This window comes from Poecilia reticulata, linkage group LG19, assembly GCF_000633615.1.
Source record: "Poecilia reticulata strain Guanapo linkage group LG19, Guppy_female_1.0+MT, whole genome shotgun sequence".
In the NCBI taxonomy this organism is placed as follows: Eukaryota; Metazoa; Chordata; class Actinopteri; order Cyprinodontiformes; family Poeciliidae; genus Poecilia; species Poecilia reticulata.
The window spans coordinates 7,630,396-7,653,505 of record NC_024349.1 but is presented as its reverse complement, the minus strand read 5'-3'; the positions used below and the strand labels follow the sequence as shown (position 1 = coordinate 7,653,505).

The window sequence follows — 23,110 nt, the reverse complement described above, 5'->3', positions numbered from 1 at the left end:
AATGTTGTTGTTGCCTAAAGATRATCTTAATTTATTAGAAAGTCACATATGAGGATCCTAGACATTTTACCAGACTCAAATTTGCATGATTATGACCATTTTTGATATATTAAGCAAACATCATGAATAAATACACACCAACTGAATAATAAACTGAAATAAAATATTTAAAAAAAAAATGTTTTTTTTGAGTTGGAGTCAATTAGAGCTGATTTGGAATATATTCAAAAATACCGGTGGTCACAGACTTTAGCACAGAACTGCACATAATGTCAAAAGTAAAAGTGTGACTAATCCTTTAAATCTTTTATGAGGTCAGACTCAAATAATCAAATGAAGATTTCCCAGCAAAGAGAGTGACTAAGATGGTGAGAAACACATGAGTAACCATCGAGTCATCGCTGCATGTCTGGTTCCAAGAGACTGCTATGGACTTTTATCGCAGAAATACMAAGTGTTACRAGCAGACAGATTGTTTTATATGATMAGAMTCTGTTATCATGGTCCTAACCRGTTTACCATCAAATCCTTTGATAGAAAAGGGTGTGTCGCTTAGGCAGTGWCTCAATTTCATTCATCTGCTGCTCAGCTGAATGTTTTCTCTGCACTTCCTCTATCTTTTAAATAAAATACCTGACAAATATTGCAGTGTAAGAATTTAGATGAAATAAAGAAGAGAACGTCTCACCTGTGTGTATGAGCACATGTCTACGCAAGTGGTAGGAGCTGCGGAAGGCAGCGTTACAGTGCTCACAGATATGTGGTTTTGAGTTTGGGGAAAGGCAGGCTCCATCCCCATCCAACATCATAGCCTAGAGAAAATACAAAAACATTATTCCATTTCTTCTTCTTGTAAATACTTTCATTTTATTTTTTTTATTCAATACACTCAATAATGAATATGAATGGTTCATGTAACAAGTAAAAGAAATCATGAATAAAAACGAGCAGAAAGAAGATTAGACTTTTATCTGAAATTAGCTATTCAGCTTCGAAGGCTRTTACAGGAATATTCCAAATAAACTAAAAAAAGTACACAACAAACATCAGCTTATTTAATGCAATGTCACTTCATTAGAATGATTTTCACATTTCTTTTACATGCAGATAGAGTTTTAAATAGTTTTATCTCAATGTCGAGGTTGTTCCATAAAGTGGCGCCTTTAATTGAAATGCATGTTTCCACCATCGCCGTTCTGAGTCTAAATTCTTTTTTGAAAATCTCAGTTCCTTTTCAGTTGAGCTTTAATTGCGTTAAGGGATTAACCTTTGACGGGTCGTTGCGTTTCCTCCGTGCTTTGCCTCCTTGCCCATCCCCATTGCTCCTCCGGCCTCTCCTACCTGAGGACTCTTTTGGCTCTTTACCTGGTCTTCCAGGCATCTGGAAAAAGAAACAAAAGCAGACGGTTTGTTTTGTTTTTTTAAAAGAAACACATTTAAACTACTCCTGAATAGAAAAGAAGAACCTCAGAAGAGAAAATTATTATTTTAAGCCAGCTGCTGCTGCTGCTTACYTGTTCTCCCAAGGAGCGAACATTGCTGAGGCTAAGGTCATGCAGTAGCATGTTCTGGTGATTTTGGTGCTGGTTGCCGAACGACATGTCGGGCATGTCGGTGCTGCTCTTCCCCGTGCCCYCTCCAGGACAGTTGACCCCTACTCCTCCGCCCCCGCTGTAGAGGGGCATCCGATAGTCCAGCTCGCTCAGCCGCTCCTGCTTAATGCCCATGCTGTGGAGGAAGCCGCCCGTGCTGGCAGCGACGGGGCCTTGGTGTTCCGGCGGCGAGTCTCGCTCTTTTTTCAGGATCATCTCTTGGGGAAGCTCACCGATGACCGACTGCGATGCCAGCCGCGTGAAGCTGGTGACCGGCGGCAAGTGGCTGAACATAAGCATACCTGGMGCGAAATTGGGGTCCATGCCTCCATTGCGCAGAAACTCATTGCCTAACTTGTCTTGAATAATACTCATGGTGTTGATTTACTTTGTGCCAGGGGGGAGAAGGAGGGTAATGAATCTATTGAGGAATGCAGGAGGAGACCATTCTGGAAAAGAAGACAGACAAAAAAATAAGATTTAATAAAAACAGATRTGACAAGAATAGAGAACAAAACTGAATTTTGATTAGCTGAGYTCTTAGCGCCTCAAACTGCAAGCATTTCTGTTATTTAAAGGAAGTAGTAAAAAATAAACTCCCCTGTTTTGTGAAAAAAATAATACGTCAAAACAAGCAGATCACCTTTGTGACAAAAAAAAAAAAAACCGATGTCAAGAAAATGACCTATTGGCAAATCTAAGATATTTTTAACTCCTAATCTCAACTGCAATCTCTTTTGCTTAAACCAGTGAAACACACCCGATCATGACTGGAGCAAAGTCACAATTAGAGACGCACCACGACGCCAGCTAGTGATTTAAATCAGATGATTTTCAGCTTGATTAGCTCTTGATTAGCCCTTGATTAGCAACCTAACCAAMCAGTCAGCAGGATACTAAAAATCTGATATTTTATCAAGCAGAGATGCCAGAAGCTTTTTAAAAAWTTAAGTCTTTTTTTGTGTTTGTTTTTTCCCCCCCCCCCAACACCCTGTGGTCAGTTCCTGTTTTCAAGAGAGAACAAGACTTTAAGAAAATAATAAGTCTGAATAGAATAGAGCAAAGTTAAGGCATGGCTCACTAGGGACTGACTACACACACACTGCTGTTTTGGTAAAGCTGCTCATGCTAACTGCTAATAAGAGGTTCAAGTAGCCTAAAATGTCCAGTTTTCTCTTTAAAATGTAGCGTCTCACGCTCTTTTTAATAATAGCCACTCACGGGAGGTAAGGTAGATGAAATGTTATTTGTAGTTATTAAAGACAAATGTKTTATTGGAGGGTTAAAGAGCTACAAAAACCATAGATTGAAAATTACAGATCTCTAAATAAAACATCTCAGGCAACATAATATAAGGAAAAACATGTTATTATGAATGTGTATTATTGCAATGTAACCGATATAGACCWCAACCTTCTTCCAGAGCAGTGAAGTSAATTTAACTGGCCAGGGATATWATTGGCAAGGATATAATAAATGAAATTAAATATGGTTGCCTAACAAGTAACCCTTTGCTACAGTGATAGTCACACAACTTGATACTGCRATGTCAGTTTAATTTATTGTGCAGCTCTTAATTTAAAACACCAATGAAAATAAAAAATAAAGCTGAAACTGATAGGTTGCATGACCTCCATTGTGTAAATAGTAGATACYCAGGCCTGAYTATTACAATGGAATAAACGCAAAACCTCAAAAATATTTACCAATGTAYGTTTGTTTTTTAAATACATAGAATGTAAATGCTAAAACACCCTATGAAATAAGATCTCACATAACCATACATATGGAAGTGGCACTATCGATCTACATTATGTGACAGTATAAAATGTCAAGCTTTGCACACAGAATAAATACAGATGTATTTATTATTAAACAGTAGCTTTAAGGTAACGTCTCTTAATTAAAATGGCAGAGAGCAAGATAAAACATCTAATCCATCTCGTATTGTTTCAAATTCAGCACATGTGATTTGGACCGTAGCCAAAATACGATTGGTATTGATAACAGCTTTTAAACACGCATCCCTTTTGTTTTCGCACTTTGAAAGAAGCAAAAACAAGTCACTTATAGCTGAAAATAATATATAAACGCAAAAGCTCAAGAGGCTGACTAGATAACGCTCGCAGTTTAATCGCTTCAGCCCACTTGCCCTAAAACAAAACAATATTTAGGTCAAATCTGGGGATACATTTCGGGGTTATATTAGACAGGCGCATTCCGCTCGCTTTGAGTGAGACGTGTAAGTAAACACGTAGAGAGGAAAAGTCGACGTAAGAATTTATTGTTTAGTCTAGACCTGCTGACCATTTGGCTACGCGACGCCGCACTGAACAGAAAACGGATGAGCTTTTGTGATGCATAATAGTTAGCAGCTAGTTAGCATAGTTAGCGTGCTACAATGAGACAATCAAAGCATCTCTACGTCCTCAACCAAAACAACCTAATCCAGTCGCCCCCAAAACCAATTTATATCGGTCGAGTGAACCAGGGCTAACTTTAAAAATAAATACACCACCTACATATCTAAATGTAGTCTATAAAACCAATTTAAAATCACCATTGTGATGTTTTAGCATGTTACCTGGAGTTGCTATTAAGCTAGCTAAAGCTAAAATAGGACTCGTAATTTAATGCGGTTCACACGTTTATTAACCCATTGAGAAAACAATAGTATACAACTCAGAGATTAGCTGAACAAACCGGGGGAAAAAGTGGCTTTTTTTTTTTTTTTAAATGGGTGAAATAGCACGTTTGCTTTGAAGTCATGTCAGTGGCACGTATTGCTCATTCTCCAATTCCCCAGCTTTGATGACGCCCGTGAAATCAAATCTGTCTGGCTGCGAGCAGCCCTGGCGCTCTATTTATTGATAGCTAACTTTAGCTGTAATTACCAGCGGATAAATCCAACCAAGCCCGACTGCTCAGCGAAATATTCATTACCGATCGCGCTCCGAGTCGCTTTGAGCTCAAAAACACCGAGCGAAATAATACTACTCACTTCGGCAAGGGGGAGTTGTGTTTATAACAATCAAGCCGCCACGAGCTAGCAGGTTAGCTCCTTAGCTGCCCCGTCTGAAAGCCGCATTAGGGCCCATGCAACAGAAACAATGATGCTGCGACTCCGTGCATCTCCTGTTTGCGCTTAGCCACGCAATTGTTCGCCTAAATCTCGACAAAGGCGCCACGCTCGACGCAAACAAAATTCAGTTTAGCCTCCCACTCACCTACACATGACCGCAGCTGGTTTCAAACGTGCCTATATTCTCTCCGTATTCGCCGCTGACGGGGTTTTATTGCCAAAACATTGTTCTCCGGCGGTCGCTGCTTTCTTCCATCTTGTCCCGGAGCGGGGAATTATGGGTGCAGAGGACGGGTCGTGAGAGGAGACAGGCGAAGGCTGTAGAGGTCTGAGGTGTTCACTGAACAGTTTAACACAGAGAGAATTTAAGTTGAGATTTAATACTCTGTTGTCCATAAATGTGTCTTATTTTTAAGACTATTTCAGTCTGGTAAGGTGAAATCAGATAAASTGCGTCAATTTTTGTAACCAATCAGCTCAAGTTTTGTCATCAAGTTCTCAMATTAACTCAAAAGGAGTTAAGTCAGTTTCTAMRAAAAAAATAAGATGTATTAAAATTATGAAAGCATGGCTCAGTGGTTTATTGTGAAAAAGAAAAGCTTGGTAAAATGGSAGATACTGTTTGATAAAGTAGAACAGTTTCAAGAATGTAGTAACTCCAATGTATTAARATAAAKAATTCAAATGATCTGTCATTCTACAACGTTGTGTTTGTCTTTTGAAGATAKATTTTGTAATATTTTATTTTCCTGGTCTKCCCTGGAAAATAAAACTCTAAACCTCTTTGGCACGTCTTCCCTCCACTTCTACTGCTTCCCAACTAAYTTTCCCTATTTATTATTTATTTATTATTTATTTATTATTCTTGCATTTTCTCTCCACCTTGCTGTTTGCATTTAGGTTGCAATTKTGTGAACATACATTTAATTGTGTCAAGTAAATAATTTAGAAGAATGCAAATATTAGACAAAACCTACAGGTGCACGTAAGTGTGATATATTAAACCAAAGTTTTTGCACCACTGTCACTTTGTCCAACTTGTTTCTTAAAAATAGATAACAGTAACATGCCACTTTTTCAGTCTTGACCACTTCCTCTTCCCTTTCGCACTGCAAGCTCCRCTCAAAACTTGAGATCTAACAACTTARAAAWTGRAGGAAATTTTACCATTCTTTCCCTCCGTATTTAGTGTTTCCGTATTTCTTTGACTTGGTTTAAAAATAATATTTGCRTACCCTGGACAGCATCCTCCACGAGTGATCATTTGTCAGGGAATGCACAYGTATTTCTTTATAGTCTATAAGATAAATCAATGTACTTTATGTGCAAGGAGCTTTATTTTCCCCATATTTAGGATGGATGCTGGAATTTTTATTGTTTTGTGGCATCCTGTAATGGAGTCAAATCCAAGGTTTCTTAGTTTAGTTTAAATAAATTATTTCCTTTAAAAGAGTTTAGTGAGAATATGTGAAAACCCCTCTTAAATGCTGCCTCGAGTCTCACTGATTTGTGGTTCACATTATTTATACTTGAATAATCATACCGAGAATAGAGATGAAAGATAGGTCTATAACCTGTGCAGGGTGGATTTCATTTTCCATCATATATTCCTGACTTGTAAAAAGTCATGTGCAAAACCATAACGACAAAGTTATGTTATTACATTACATTATATTGCATTATGCAAACAAGGCTGGCTTGAGTTCAGTGGGTGTGGAATTTCAGAAATGGCTTCTTCATTCATCCAGTACAGCTAAATGTCTGAAAGTATAATTTCAGTTWTGTAGCTTGCTAAATACATTCATATAATCACTTTTAAAATGTTTGGAAAAAAAGTAATAACTGTACTTTAAGCAAAATATAATTGTATCTTGTTGAGGAGGGAGAGTTTAACATTTCTCCTGGTTCATTTTCTTGTTTTTTTCTTTTCTTTTCTTGTGGATTAATAATGTTTCATATAAGTGTTGGATATGAAACAATCGAAAACAATACAGCAATGCTGCAAAACTCCTTATCCTTGTCTTTGATGATTTCCCAGATGTGTGATGCAAAAACAACAAAAAAAAACAGACATTGAGTAAAAATAAATAAATCAAAGCCATTATATAATTTTAATTCCAATTTTTATTTAAAGAATGCCGTGATAGTAAACTAGTTTATTTTCTGATAATAAAATGTCCAGCCATTTTATTTWWTTTTTTTCATTTTTTGAAGCAATAATTGCCTCAGGTTTACTTCTACTGCACCAACACTAGGGGGTACTAAGCAGCCGTAAATAGGCAGCTGGCGACAGTCAGCTGTAATTTCTTAGTTGTGCCTGAACTTATCTGCTGGATATAATAAAAGAAAAATAAATAAATGCACAGATCAAGGCGCATCCATTCAGATGTGCCTTGATCTGGATCTGAATCTGAATGRATCGAGGCGCATAATAAAAGGATGCCAGAACACCGCTGTGCCATAAGTGCGCACTAAACTGTTCCTCTTGCTCACTGGAGTGGAACTGTTTTTGAATACCACGCACAGCTTTGGTTTTCAGCCCTAAGCCCTTCCCTCAGAGGAGGAAGAAACACAAAGTTGGCACTTGGAAGAGACCTCTCTGCGTAAAAAGGAGCGAGCCTGGGTCGTGCGTTGCGCAGAATCGCTGCTCGCTTACTATTAAATTTACAGAAGAGAGGCGCATCTCCACCTCACAGGATGCGAGAATAGCGCGCTGAATGGTGCTGCCTGCTTTTGGGCACGGACGACGAAAAGTTGCGCAAAAAGCCCCAAGTCCTGCGCCAGGAGAACCCCGCTGTTTTCAGTTAGGCGAGTGGCACGATGTCGGCTCTACGGAGGAAATTCGGCGAGGACTATCAGGTGGTGAACACCAGCAGGAGCATGACTTTTTCTGCGCCGGTGAAGAGGAAGCGGCAGCGCTTCGTGGAGAAGAACGGCCGCTGCAACGTCCAGCACGGTAACCTTGGYGGGGAGACCAGCAGGTACCTGTCCGACCTCTTCACCACGCTGGTGGATCTCAAGTGGCGGTGGAACCTGCTCATCTTCATCCTCACCTACACGGTGGCGTGGCTGGTCATGGCTTCTATGTGGTGGGTGATCGCGTACATCCGCGGGGATCTGAGCAGCACCGGCCACGACCCGTCCTACACGCCGTGCGTCGCCAACGTCTACAACTTTCCCTCCGCGTTCCTCTTCTTCATCGAGACCGAGGCGACAATCGGCTACGGCTCCCGCTACATCACCGAAAAGTGCCCGGAGGGCATCATCCTCTTCCTCTTCCAGTCCCTGCTGGGCTCCATCGTGGACGCCTTCCTCATCGGCTGCATGTTCATCAAGATGTCGCAGCCGAAGAAGCGCGCGGAGACGCTCATGTTCAGCCAGGACGCGGTCATTTCGCAGCGGGACGGAAAGTTGTGCCTCATGTTCCGCGTGGGGAACCTGCGGAACAGCCACATGGTCTCCGCGCAGATCAGGTGCAAACTCATCAAGGTAGGCTGAGGCCGGAGACCAAGGTGCTCCTTTATGCGCAATCCTAACTCTGGAGATGTCATTATCAGAAGCAGAGACTAATTGTCCGTCACTTCATTTGCTGTGAGTGCTCATTAGGCTCTCAGAGGACGCCACAAGTCATGCATTGAATTTCTATTCAGCTTTTTAAAAAATGACGAAATTCCCCCTAGGGTTTATAATTTTATCATTAGATATATGATAATGGCTCACCATTCTACCCCCTGAAGATCTATGTCGGAGCTGAATTAATCACTGCGTTGTGCAGCTTTTCTTCCTCTTTGTTCCAGAACTGCTGAGTGTGCTGCCTGATGGAGTCAGGGTCATCAGAAACAATGTCCCACACATTAGGTGTCAGGGCTTTACACTAGCTTGCAAAATTATTCTTTCCACATTTTCTCATATAAATCACATTTCAGTTTATTTGGTGGGGATTTTTTTTTAAAAAGGCCACCAGGAAGCTGCTTATAATTGAAGACAAATTACCGTACATGTTCTCCGAAGGTTTTACAAATCTGCAAATTATAGCAATTCCATGGAGATGATCTCGATTTTAAAATCTTGACCCGCAGATTCTCAATCATATTTAGGTCTGGACTTTGACTGGACCATTATAACCCTGAGAAATGCTTGAATCTGCACCATTTCATTTCATTGCAGCGCTGGCTGCATTGTTGAGGCATGTTGTCCTGCTGGAAGGTGAACCTCTCTCACAGGCCCAAAAACAAAACAAAAAAACCTTTCCCAGGCCTAAATATTGTGCAGCCTCAGATAGGATCCCCTCTGGGATTCTCCAGTATTCAGCTGTATCTATATTATGCTAACTCTGACTGACTTCTCTCCCTCTGCAGCTCCTCCAGAGTCACCATGGCTGCATTAATTCTGCARTCCTAAAAACATCTAATACAGAATATCAATACATGTTACAATTATTATATGACTTGTTTTCATTGTTAATGCCTTAGAGTTTATTGCTAATGTAAACAACAGAAGTTTATTAAGGAGAAATCCTTATTTTCCTTCCAACAACATAGTTTTATTGAAAGTTTGAAGCTGTATACAGCAAAAATGTTGTGGTGCATTGTTCAGCCTCAGTTGTAATGTGAAAAGAAATGTGAAGAAGCTCAATACTTTTGCAAGGCATTCGATATCCAGATAATTACACCCAAACTGTGACTTTTGATTAAGAGATTGGTCGAATGAGGATCTGTATACACTGGGCGAGTGGYAGTGAATGCAAACCTCTAGGTTATACTTTTTCTTGAACATAAAGCCCTGGCACAGATCTGAAGCACAGAGAGTTGACAGTGAGAATGCATTTTATGAAACACTGTCAGTTCTAAAAAAATAAAAAAAAGCCAGAAGATAAAAGCAAAGCTGAGGCGGCTTCTGGTGGCTGTGATAGAAGAGAGGAGGAACACACATGACAAACAACTTCAAACTGACGAAACAGACAAACTCCAGCAACAAAATAGGGGTTTTTGCATCTTTTSCTGTCAGCAGGGAGATGCGTTTTGCATTTCTCCACAGTAATATTTTGTATTTGTGCTAAAAAAGTGAAGYTTCTGCAGCAAAATATCACACGGCACGGACTTCCAACGTAACTTCGCTGTTCAAACCGCTAAAAGATGTCTGCATTACTGCATATCTGTGACAGGTAGAGTTAGTGGTGCGTTCACAGTCGCTGCGATTTAATCTGATGTGACAGGCTACATTCTCCACGTCRGAGGRAGAGTTTTCAGTCAGAAGTGCTCCCACAGGATTTTAAGTTTATTCTCTGTAGAGCTTACATGATGTMATTTATACACCAGTACCTCTTGTCACTGCAGATTTAAAAGCTTTGATTAGTTAACTGTTTGTGGTTATGGTATCAGCTTCTTCTGAGATGACTTACATTTCTTTTTTTCATAATTTCTTCTCTAATTAATAGCCTGGAAAGGCGAAGAAAAATATGGTCTCTTGATTGCACTTAACAACCCATCAAAGGGGGACTAATCAGGGGAAAAATGCACAATCATCACCTTTTCTTCCTATAGAGGACAGTAGTAAGTCTTGGACTGTTTTATGTTCTGTTATCATTCTCTCTAATTCAGTCTGTTACTGTTTTAAACAGGAAACGCAGAATCATACATCATGTTGACATTATCTCTGTGGATTTACTATGTAAGAAGATTGTTGGGACAGTTTTAGCTTTTGTTTTCATCATTGGGCGAACACTTATTACAACATTAGATTCACAAGCAGAGATCTCCATCTATTCCATCTTTCCTTTACCTTTTAGCTTTAATAAACCTGCATGATAAATGACTGTAGGAACTTTAATTGTTGCTACTTTTTGTTCTCCCTGACTTTACTTTAGTTTAAAATGTCATTTGCATCAATTCAGATACAGATTTGTTAGATACTGTATATATGAAGTATCTTATTGGGATTCAAGCCAATAATTAGATCCCRATCTCTTACGTGGTCATTAAATTATCTTTTTGAGCTAATTTATGTGTTTAAATATCATTATCTAAATTACATCCTGATTCGGTAGTGCCTACAGGACAACCTGTAAAAAAATTCCAGATGTGKTATCCTCATCTTTTATATAGTACTTTTTCTATCCACACAGCCATAAAACACTGTGATTCTGCAGTTTAAAACAGTATGTAGCATTAAGGTGAATCATCTTCAGATTAAAGTCTAAAGCTGCCCCTGAACGATGAGTTTCATATTATGACAAAAGTTTTGTACACCTTGAACTTTTACAAATTTAATCACTTAACCAAAAACTTTGATATATTTTTGGAGAGGATTATTGGCCAGAGAGCAACATCAAAAAGTTCATTACTGTTGGCCATCTGAAACGTGTGGAATTATCTATTCATCCCCTTTCACTCTAAAACCACTAAATAAAACCTTCTGGGATCATACTCATTAGTACATAGTTGGTGCAATTTAAACTCAGTATAAACCAAGCTGTTCTATAAAGGCCTCAGAAGTTTATTACATAATATTGGAGAACAAACAGCATCACTAGGACATAGGAACCCAGCAGAGACACCAAGGAGAAAGACATGGAGACTTATATGGCGTTTTCACACCAGAAAGTCCAATAGACTCGGKTCAATTGGGGCCCTTAGTTGCAACATTTGTTGCATTTCCAGCTGATGAGGTTCACTTTCACTCTGCACCCTTTCAAACAAACCAAACCCTTTGAAAAACGTGTTCACCCCCTCACCTGTAGTGGCGCTGCACCAAGAACCACTGAAGGAAATGACATGAAAACCTGCGAAGAAGACATGAGTACAACTTCCTATTACAAAAAATGGAGTGGCGTCAGATTTCAGCGGTTGTAGGATTTCTTTTTTGTTGTTGGTAAAAGACCACAAGCAGTTTTTCCCTCTAGCTCTAGACTCGTGCATTTTTTTTGGTTATATTTCCCCAAAATGCCCTGCGGTGTAGTTTGTTTCCTACTGTTGGAGCGCTCTCCAGTCACATATGCATTCGAACYGCTCCAAAATTCACTTTTTGGTCTACATCAGAGTTCAGTTGCACATTTACAATTCTACCCAAACAAACCAGACTTTCTAGGTAAATGAAGTAGAGTTTGATWAAATAGGACCAAACAGGTGTGAATGCAWCATCAGTAGGTTAAAAAATCAACCCCTCAAACTTTGAACATCTCACTGAGCTCTGTTCATCAWCTGACTATGAAGAGTTTGCCACAACTGCAAAGTTTCTAAGACATGTACCTAAACCTAGAGGTTGGGCAAGTAAATCATTAGTAAGAGAAGCAGCTAAGAAGCTCAACAACAGCTATTGCAAGAATAAAGGCATAAGTAACCTATTTTAAAATTTTGCTACAAATCCTCCAGGATAGACACAGGTGGGAGAAGGTGCTCTTCTCTGTTAAGATCAAAATCAAACTTTTTTGACCGTAAATGTTATGTGTGGTGGCAAACTACAAGTAGACGTCAACCTTCTTGCAAAGTAACACATGGAGGTGGCAGTACTGAAAATGTTGGATGCAAGAACAGCCAGAGTTTTAGTCACTAGATGTGAATGTCACTGTAAAACCGACATTCACTGAAAGGTTTGCAACGGTGACTACAGCAAAAGATGCAGTCACTGCAAAGGGTTGTATCTCTAAGACTGCAGACCAAAGCTGGCCTCACTTTTCAGATTTTATTTATAATAAAATGAGACAACCATGAACAATTTCCCTTTGATATCACAATGATCCATGATTTTATACTGGCACATCATGTAACACCCCAATAAAACTTTCCTGAAGTCTGTGGTGGTAAAAGATCAGAATTCATCACCAGGAAGTACTAATCAATCACATTTAGAAACAGTGCATTAGTTTGTGGTCTGGTAACACTCTTTTCAAAACTCCGTCTTGCAGAAATCAGAGCTGCTGCAGGAATCTCAGTGAATGCTGCCTAACTGCTGCATGACCCGGTCGGTTACAGAGAAATTTAGGCTCAGGCACAAGTTGTAAATTCCTAAGAGGCCTGGATACTATGAATTTCTGCAAAAAAAAGTAGAAGGAACACATTTCGGTACAACATATAACTCTAAACCCATACAACCATTAGTGAAAGGAGGAATAAATATTCCTGTTTCTGATGGATCTGCTGTTGATGGGTGTTGAAGTTAGTCTTGATTGAATTAATTTTATCTGAATAACATTATTAAAATTTTAATTAATTCCCACAGAACAACCCGGTTAGCATTTCTGCCTCACTGAGAAATAATATTACTGGTTCAGATCTTTGCTTTTTATGTGCAGCCTGCACCATCTCCTTGAAAAACACCCATGATGGTTAACTTTTCATTCTAATGAACAACTGTATGAAGTGTGTTCATACATGGCTGTGCAGTTCGAGCTTCAATAGTATTGATGACCTTCATGTCATTAATATTGAAAATTAATGATAAAAAATCCTATAAACTCTGAAAAATGTCACAGAGTAATTGTCCTTCATACCCAYCCTGTGCTTTCCTGTAGTATGTGTTTCTRATTCTACATTATTAATACAAATATGATAAAAGAAAAAAAATATCCAACTGTGAAATGGACACCTCTCCTTAGAGTCTTCCTTTCCAGTAAATTATATTTTAGCCCTAATTCATCTTAAACAACTCCACAAATAGAAGTTACAGTTATCTTATTATTTTTTTTGTAAGATTTGGTGACAGGTGGCTTTTACTTGCTGGTTGTTAGACAGGGAAGGTGAAGAGAGTAGAAGCTTAGAGGCGTCAGTCCTGGTGAAGCTGTGATGAGGAAAGACAGATTCAGCGCATTCAGTTTACACACTGAGCCACACAGCAGCACACACTGTCTGCTTTCTAACTGTTAGCGTAACCATGTCATGTTAATCAGTTAGGCAAGACAGAAAGGCCTAAACTGTTTAAACAAGCAGCTACCATTTTTATGGAGAAGATGTCAARCAAAGGTAGCTTGATCTAAACAACTTTTATGCAAATAGAAACTTACTTTGAACCGTGAATAGGTGATGGTGGTGACATCAGGCTGTGTAGCGTTTTCTTTTCAGTAGCTTGTAAGGAATTAGCCTGTTAGAAGCTGCAAAAGACCTGCCAATACATGGAATAACAGGAAAGATTCTTGAAATATGAGGTTTTTGAAAAAATAAGTCCAAAACATTTAAACCTTTTGACTTACAGTATTTTGCAGATAGCTAATCTGAACTGTAGCCATGTGCTTTCACAGTTTACTCATTTTTAATTCTGACCACATGGGAAGGGTGTATGCTGGGATCATATTGAAATACTATAAACATAGATTATCGCTCGTTTTGAAAATGCAGAAATGCAGAGTGCATGTTCCATGCCTTTTCCATGGGTGGGGTCTTAAAGAGATAAAAGTCCTTGAATCTTCATTAATATTGATGCAGCTATTGTTAATAAAACGGCAGAACRCAGAKGTGCATTGAGCTGTGCAGCATTGGTGGGATACGCTTTTAAACGTCTGCTGTTAGACCCCTGCATGGAAGAAGAGACAAAGGAGAAAGGCAGTAAGCAGTGGCAAACAGAACTAAAATCCAGAGAAAGAGAGTGACAGCTGGGTGGTGCTCATCAGTGTCAGCAGAAGCTCTCTCAGTGGGTTGCAAAGGCAGCAGGAGATGGGAGACAGACATGCAGGAAGACAAGTCCACATTACTTGCAACATCTGGCACTGCCAAAYACAGGAGGACAAGCAGAAAAAAAACACCTACACACGACCAGGCTTCAATCTCACTTAGGAAATGTTGCAAATGACGTCTCAGATGAGACGTGAACATTTGATTTATGGCCTCGAAGCCGAGCTATAAATTTGTTGACTAAACGTCAGCGGGTTTCCAATGTCAAAGCCAAGGACGACTCTGAAACAACGCACTTCTTAAGCTTTTGATGGTTCTTTACATCAGTATATAACGCRACAGCGGTCAGAACCACTGGCGCTCTGCTCCAGGTGGAAGTGAGTCACCGGGGATTGGCTCTGACTCTCAGGTGGCCCAGTAAATTAAACACTCCCTCCATATCAGCAGCTCTTTCAGAGGCCATTAATTCCTCCCCCTGTGGCACTGAGTGTTTAGCAGCAGGAGGAGAAACACACGAGGCTTTCACCTTGTTAGACCTTTCAGTGTCAAATATGTTTATCCTTCCKTAGCAGAAAGTGTATGGTTATAATTTAGCCACAATGCTTTAGTGTAAGTGAGTGCATCTAAAATAAAAGATTTTAGATATGACATGCTAGGAAACTTGTTTTTCATTTTCAGTGTATCCATCCATCCATTTTCTTGCACACTTGTCCCTTGATGGGGTCAGGAGGGTTGCTGGTGCCCATCTTCAGCTAACGTTTCGGACGAGAGGCGGGGTCACCCTGGACAGGTCGCCAGTCTGTCGCAGGGCAACACAGAGACATACAGGACAAACAACCATGCACACACACTCACACCTAGGGGCAATTTGGAAAGGCCAATTAACATAACAGTCATGTTTTTGGACTGTGGGAGGAAACCGGAGAGAACCCACACATGCACAGGGAGAAAATGCAAACTCCATGCAGAAGGACCGGGGCTGGGAATCGAACCCAGAACCTTCTTGCTGCAAGACAACAGCTCTACCAACTGCGCCACTGTGCAGCCACAGGATCTGAGGTTTTTATTGAATTATTGAGCACATTTATTAAACTTCGGTAAACGTCAAAACCGAAACGTTTGACCACGGTGCTTTAGTTCATTGAGGTTTACAAGCATCTACATACAGCTTCCCATTCCCTAGGCAATAGCCTAGTTAATGTCTGAGCTCCAGACATTGACTAGGCCATTGTAAAATAATTATGATTTTTGTTTTTTATTATTGTCCTGTCGGATTACCAAATGACAGCCAAGCTTTAGCAGACGGACAGATATTTGATTTTAGAATCATTTGGCAGACTGTGGACATTTGTTGCTGACTGGAAACATGGCCAAACATGTCCTTTCATCTTTCCAAAGGGCATTTTTCCAGAGTTTTGGTGATTTTTTTAATGTTCTGCAMACCTGRTTAGTGGTTTATGCTTTTCCTTCCAAACTCTGCAAATGACATCATGTGTCCCAGAAAAGACAAGGCGACCCCTTACGGGCGTGGGCGTGTTCTGTTGTTTTTTCTGGTTGTACTCTCWGTTTTAGTTAAAAAATTATATTAAGCTCTGCAGAACAGATGCAGCTGCAGRATGGGGTCTGGAAGAATGTTTGCTTTTATTTTGTACTGTTGATTATCTTTGTGTAAAATAAGAAAAGCAGCATCCAAAAATTATTCTAAAATATTTTCAAATATTGTRGATTAAAATATTAGAATCTCACAAAGTCGACACTTTCCTAAATAATTTAAAGGCATACTCATTTTGATAAAGCAAACTTCTAAAATTGAAGAAATGTTTTTTTTATTATGAAAATCTCTTTCTTTGCTATTGGATTCAGAAAATATGAAGTACCGTATTTTCCGCACTATAAGGCTCACCTAAAAACCTTCAATTTCCTCAAAAGCCGACAGTGCGTCTTATAATCCGGTGGCCTTATATATGGACCAATATTGAGCCACAACAGGTCTAGCAGCTACAGTAAGCAGCCGCCGACTTCATTTTCCTCGTAGAAGAAGAAGTGCACGGTGCATGCTGGGATAGTTGTCAGAACGCTGGTTTGTTAATAAAGTTTGATAATACATTTACAAAACAATATCGCAACACCGTGAGTGAAACAACARCTGTGGCAGCGTACTATATAAAGTACTGGGGGATCACTTCTTTACAAATGTGGATGTGTAATAATRGAGTACGAAACAAATTGGCAACCCAAACTGAAGCGTCTATTCTATGCACCTGATATATGAAAAAAGTTTTAAAATAGGCCATTCATTCAAGGTGCGCCTTATAGTGCGGAAAATACAGTATCTTGGTAATCAAAACTGGAAAAATATCCCTCGATTTAATATCAGACAATGAGGAAAAAAAACGGCTATTTGTTTTACACACACTGCATGAAACTGTACACCTCCTAATATAGTGACCTAAATCAAATTCTGAAATATACTTATCAATTACTTGGAGACATTTAACCTAGATTTTAAAGGCTACATTTTAAAGCAAGCCAAGCTCCAGAGATTAATGCATTTAGAAGCTTCACAGTAGCTAAAGACTTCACACTCACTCACAGATTTCCTCTCTGGAGAGTTTGCTCAGAGTGGAAGATTTACACATTAAATACTCCAGACTGGGCTTGTATGTGACTGACTCTGTCAGTTTTAAGAAGGATAGCATTGTTCTGTGTCCAGAAACCGAGCGTGCAATATTTTCCCACCACCCTCTGCACTGTCAGAGATACCAAATATGAGCCGTATCCTATATTTCCTAAAATAACACACCTTGGGGATTGATACACAATCAGATCATTGATTCTTGTGGCTTTTTCTAGCTTTTCTTAGCCTTGCATTAATCGTATTAGGCAGCTGCCGGCCTTGCTCTCTGAGTTTCAGATCTAAATTTAGTGGGCATGTAACATCGGCTGCATGTCTGCGCATTACTGAAGAAATAAACACTGATGCTGCATGATGGGTGACACTTTCCGTCGTGAAGGCGAGCCAGGAATCTGTGGGCACAGACGTCTTCCCGTGAAATGTCACACCCTTCTGTCCTCAACATCACTGTGAATACAAATGACAGCCTGTTTGCCATCTGTGGGCCGAGTGGCTACTTACTCAGGAAGCCAGAAAGACAAATAAAGTTAACGTTGGGCAACAGGAAGAGGTTCTTGATGCTAGACAAGTAGCCAATCTCACACTGTTACAGACTCAAATTAGCCTGTGACAGCAGAGGACTCAGTTATTAGTACAATTATAAAAGTTCAGAATAAATCTACTGCTGACAATTTTAAATACCAGGCCTGTAAAAATTGTTGGATGGTTGGATGGATGGATTTATGTGTGGATGGATGGATGGATGGACAGGTGGTTGGTTGAATGTACTGGATGGACAGATAGATGGATTCCTGAAATATAAGTATTTTCTGGACTTTGTATTCTTTCTTCATAATTATCCAGTTTGAAAATACGTAGATGGAGTTCACCATCTACGTACCTTACCCCACACAGAGGAATAAAACCTGACGATCATCATCAGATTGTCATGGTTTCCATTGATCTGCTCTGATGTTGTAACTGATTTRAGTTTGAACGTAGTTTTTCTGAAGCGCAGATCTTGCTGTCTCTGTATTTTTAACTCATGACATGAMTTAGCAGTAAATAGATGTGACTGCACAGTTTATCGTCTCATACGTCTGTCATTTAGTCTGAATATCTTCGTTGACAAATTCATTTGTCACTAAAGTCACAACTTAGGCTTATAATGTTGTCTAATGTCTGAGAGAGACGGAAAACAAGGAAGACAAATGTTTTCACACCTTTATTAACAAAACTGCCAATCATCGACGGCAAAGCTTTACTGCTGCTGCAGCTCCTGGATGAATTGTTACAGTCCATCCACTTCTTTCAACAAAAAGATTTTTGTTGCCCTGTCCATMAAAACCCCAGACTAGATGTGATGTTTCTCAATTTATGAATGTTGCTGGCCTGTTAAAGCTAACTGAGTTCAGGGAAAATCTGTCTTTTTCTCTTTATTTTCATCCTCCTCTTCAGTAAGAGGGTTGTGATGGAAACAATCCCAGACAGCTGCAGCGTCTTTACGTTTATTGGCGTCATGCCATCTGCTACTGAAGAATAAAATAACTTCCTGCACAATTCGTCTCTGTCCCTAAATACAGAAGGAAATTACCTTTTCAYAGCAATTACATGCAGCCTTTAACACTTCCCTTCTCACCTGTCAGTTAGGGTGAAAATATGAATAAATAGAATAAAATACAGGCATGCAGCAACACAGTTGGAAGTAGCTTTGAATAAAAACTGTCCCCTAAAGTGCTGTTGTTTACCAGACATTGTCTGTCTGTCAGAGTAGCCTTGAATTGTGAATAGCTGTCACCCATAGGGCTATAAAACAAAGAAAGCAAAAGGAAGTGCTTTGAATTTTGAATTTTGGAAGAACTCATTCAACCGTCTTTAAGGCCTCTTAAGTATTCCCCTCATCTGTGARGTCTCATTAGGACTTAAAGTGATGTTATTTAAATCACTGTTGTAAATCAGAAGCTTGTAGCAGGAGACAGTTAGATGCTGGCACAGATCGCAGCGGGAGCTAACATCTGTATCCTTCTCTCTGGGGTACAGCCAATCAGTGCAAAGGAAAATAAACTGAACTTCTGGATCGGTTGCTTTGCAAAAAGCATCCAATAGCATGTCAAAAAACATTTTGCTTTGGTAGATCAGCTTCCCAAGCTGCATTTTCTTCTGTATATGCTAGATATGCAGCACAAAAATTACCCTAAATGGGGAAATTTTTCTCAAATAATTTGGAGTTACATTCCACAGAAAAATCCATGAATAGGTGAAAGTGCAAACATTGAAATAAGTATGTCGGGATCCACTGGTTTGTGTAAAAAACATTGATGTAGAATATTTCTGACAAGAGGAATTTTAAGTAATGTTAACGTTTGAGCTTCACGTTGGGATTTTCCATGGATTTGATCAACATTCACCCTTTTCATAAAACTTGAACTTGACTGGTGTAGCTAAGAGCCGCTAGTTAAGTTCTTGTCATATGATTAGCATAGACGTCAAATTAATTGGGGGCTTTTAACCAGTTTTTTTTTTTTTTTAACGGAAGGTAACAATACAACAAAAAAACAAATGCTTATGTCATGGCGGCCTATATAGCTACATTTTTGCCTCGTTCAACTAAAACTAATTTCTCTTYGGAAAGTAAAAAACTCACACGAAAGTTGTAGCRATATTTATGTTCATGAWGAGTGTCTGTACTGTGTTCAATCAGCTAATTTCTGGTGACATTTACTGCTGTATGAATAATCGTAAAAAAAAAAGAAGATCTCTTGGCAAACAAAAATGTCAATTCTTCTCCCAAACGTGTGAATCATTTGTGCTTCCAGTCTAGACAGACCCCAGAGGGAGAGTTTCTGCCTCTGGACCAGTGCGAGCTGGACGTGGGTTTTGGCACGGGAGCGGACCAGCTTTTCTTGGTGTCACCTCTCACCATCTGCCACGAGATCAACACCAACAGCCCGTTCTTTGATCTCTCCCAGCGCTCGCTCATGAACGAGCAGTTTGAGATAGTAGTTATTCTAGAGGGCATTGTCGAAACCACAGGTGAGCGCGCGCAAAATCTCACGTTCTCATTTCTGCCTTTTTTTGCTGTAACATTTGGATAACCGCTCCTGGTGCCYAATCTTTTGTTTCATCGTCTTTTAGCCCGTGGCACAGATCCCTTTCTCAGTTGTATGAAATATTGAACAGAATGTTTAATTTCATGGTTTTAATTATTCAGTAGCACAAGCTTTTACCCATCATGGCTGTATTTTTCATGTCTTCCCCCTGAAGCAGTTCGCTACTATTCATTTCCCCTCGTTTTTTGCTCTCTCAACTTACATACTTTTCTTGGGCTCTTTTCTGTACTGTCATCTTTTCTTGTTTACTTTTGAAAACGCCCCTTGCTCTGTAACTTCTCTTTGTAGGTATGACATGCCAAGCGAGGACATCTTACACGGAGGATGAGGTCCTGTGGGGCCATCGATTCCTTCCGGTCATGTCTCTAGAAGAAGGATTCTTCAGAGTGGACTACTCCCAGTTCCACAACACCTTTGAGGTTCCCACGCCTCCCTACAGTGTCAARGAGCAGGAGGAGAAATCCTCTCTGACGTCCCCGAATCCCGTTGCCATTGCTCCCACTCTCCCCTCGCCTCTGCTGGGCAACAGAGTGGGCCGCCGGGAAAGGCTTCTCTCGGCCGACCACGCGGAGCACCCGGAGGATCAGGCCTCCAGGCTGCCCAGCAAGCTCCAGCGGATGAGCTCCACCAAGGAGGAGCACCTGTGGAGGGCGCTGAAGACGGGGACGGCTTTGCCCGGCGGTAAAGCCTCCAGCACTGGAGACCTTTCGCTCAGCATCCAGCGGTTCAGGTCCAGCTCCATCCCGGCTGTGAGGCACGGACAGCCTGAGGAGCAAGTCAAGCTGCTGTCCCTCGATCTCGATGCTGACGAGGGGGATCTGGTGAAACACAGACAGCCAACAGCAATTAGCACCATCGGCGCTGCGACGCCAGCACCAGTCCCTTTCCCCTCGATGGGGAGTCGGCCAGAGGACAATCTACCCGCAAAACTGCGCAAAATGAACGCTGACCGCTGATAAAAACTCTAAAAAATCTCAAACAGGCTACAAGGGCATTGCATAGAAACAAAGACTACTGTGACCTAGATTCCCCCCTGCAGTTTTTGTTCTTTACTGTTCACTTAATGCAATCTCTTTACTAAGCTGTCGATTGCCACAAATAGGACGATGCCAATAAGCCATCCATCCGCTCAAACTGTGAGTCAGTTTTGATAGATCACCATCTGTGCCCCCCACAGACTTCTAACACTTATCTGTGTGTGCTTGTTTTTTTTTCTACACAGTTACATCACATGTTCTCTGATCTTCATAAACTGCTGTATGTTTTTCTAACTGAAAAAGCAACAAAGGGATGAATAAATAAATAGAAATGACTATTTGCCAAACCTTCCCCAAACCACTGCTTTACCAGGCACAACTTAGGAAAAAAAGGAACATGATAAAGTATTGAATAAGAAGTTTTTGGTAATTTTGTAATAATTTACTATAATAATGTAGATTATTGTGTATAATTTACACTATAATTTAATAGCGTAAATTATAGTGTAAATGTACACTAGCTTACAGTGTAAATCATACACTATAAGCTAGTGTACAATTTATTTGCAGTTGTTTTTTATATTACCTGGCTTTCTTTGTTTTKTTTTTTTTTTTTTTATTTAGCCATTAGCTATAGCCTAACTCAGGATATGTAGCCATTACTAGTTGAACTCATGATTATTTAGGAGCTACACAGGGAGAAACCAGAACTTTATTGGCAAATTGTTGGTTTGTTACAAACTAGTGATGAACAGGATTCAATGTGCTTGATCAGTTTGGTCTTTTCTACTCAGTGGCCTGTGTAAAGGGCTAACATTTGCGCTGAACGGCTAAGGCTAAGTCTATGTTTGCTAGTGTTACGTTTAAAATACAAAGGTTTGAGCATTTCAGAAAATAGTTTTAGCTATTGCTTAAAACTCTGCATGTGTCACTTATTTCATGACCATAACCTTGCAATCTTAARCAAACAGGCTGCATTTATGCTAACATTAGCATAAATAGCTGGATAGCATAAAATGGGTTTTAAAGGCTCATCATATGTTTCCAACASATTGTGTGTCATAATGGGACKTTTTTGGCTTTTTTAACACTGTGAAAATKACACCCTGAGTGGTGATGACATACCATAAAACTCACAACTCATAAATGCGAACCCTRCTGTGACTCAGTGTGCACAAGTGAATAAAACTTAATGAAACCAGTCTGAGAACGCACATCACACAATATTAATGTAGGAAACAAAAAGTTARCTAGAATCAAATTGCATTTTGTTTTAAATAAGAAGAAAATCAGCTTGCCATAAACTGCACATGTACCACATATCCTGGTGCTACATTGAGTGAGGTGTGACTGGCTCATTAAGTTTACTAAATCAGATCATTTTGCATCTCCAGAAAAGARAAAAACAAYATAGATATGATGAACGCATTGAGGTACTATACTCATTGTTAATATAAAGATATTGTAAGCAACCACTGTACATTTATTAATGGTGGATATTATTTATACTTAGGGCTTACATCTTCTGAGCTCCTTTTCAGAAAAATTTGCTGAAACGCCCAATGAACTGGGAATTGTGATTTGGAATATTTGACATCCCTGAGCTACTTGCAGTCACAAAAAATGGCTGCCACACACACACACACACATACACAAAATATAGTGAATTTTGCACAAATAAACAGTTTGATTTCTGTTTATTGTATCTCAATAATCCAGTGGCATTAATGTACACCCTCCGTTTGTGAACATGTTCTTTTAGAATATGAATGCACAGGCTGTGAAATGGAGAGGAATACAGTATTATTGTTGTSTCTTGCTAATAGTCGTTAGCCTTGTCATAAAATGAAAGCTAAATACATATAAAATATATTCTTTAATGGAGAGTTTATTTTGTCAGTCAGCATTTATTTATTTATTTATTTATTTATTTGAATTTGTTTATTTTATTATGTTTTATTTTGTCACACTCTTTTTGTTAGACTACTCTATGTATGTCGTGAGCTTTTATTGTTTTAACTCTGTTACTATTTAGGTTATTTTTATTTCATTATCTGTGTGGTGGGTCTGGTCAAGGTAAAATAAGTAAATAGATAAGTAAATAAAATTGATTGACAAAATAAGCTCCCACAA

The 23,110-nt window shown here is 39.6% G+C and overlaps 2 protein-coding genes across 3 annotated transcripts in view; one reads left to right on the top strand and one right to left on the bottom strand.

Annotated features, from left to right (window-relative positions):
• znf281b (zinc finger protein 281b) overlaps positions 1-4,962 on the bottom strand; it is an 8,687-nt gene extending 3,725 nt beyond the window's left edge. The window contains exons 1-4 of one of the 2 annotated variants that reach the window (XM_008436712.2): positions 4,820-4,962; positions 1,515-2,041; positions 1,268-1,381; positions 689-812 (exon numbers count right to left, since the gene is read on the bottom strand). In XM_008436712.2, the coding sequence (XP_008434934.1) occupies positions 689-812; positions 1,268-1,381; positions 1,515-1,967 (691 nt within the window). In that variant the 5' untranslated portion in view covers positions 1,968-2,041; positions 4,820-4,962. Of the gene's footprint in view, positions 1-688; positions 813-1,267; positions 1,382-1,514; positions 2,042-4,593; positions 4,725-4,819 lie in introns of those variants that run through there. The other variant, XM_008436713.2, reaches the window with a different exon arrangement.
• A 1,834-nt stretch (positions 4,963-6,796) lies between these two features.
• On the top strand, positions 6,797-22,377 carry LOC103481312 (G protein-activated inward rectifier potassium channel 1-like). The gene is made up of 3 exons (XM_008436710.2): positions 6,797-8,163; positions 19,707-19,923; positions 20,289-22,377. Exons 1-3 carry the CDS (start codon positions 7,495-7,497, stop codon positions 20,954-20,956), a joined length of 1,554 nt encoding a protein of 517 aa, XP_008434932.1. The 5' UTR covers positions 6,797-7,494; the 3' UTR covers positions 20,957-22,377.
• Positions 22,378-23,110: the final 733 nt, after the last annotated feature.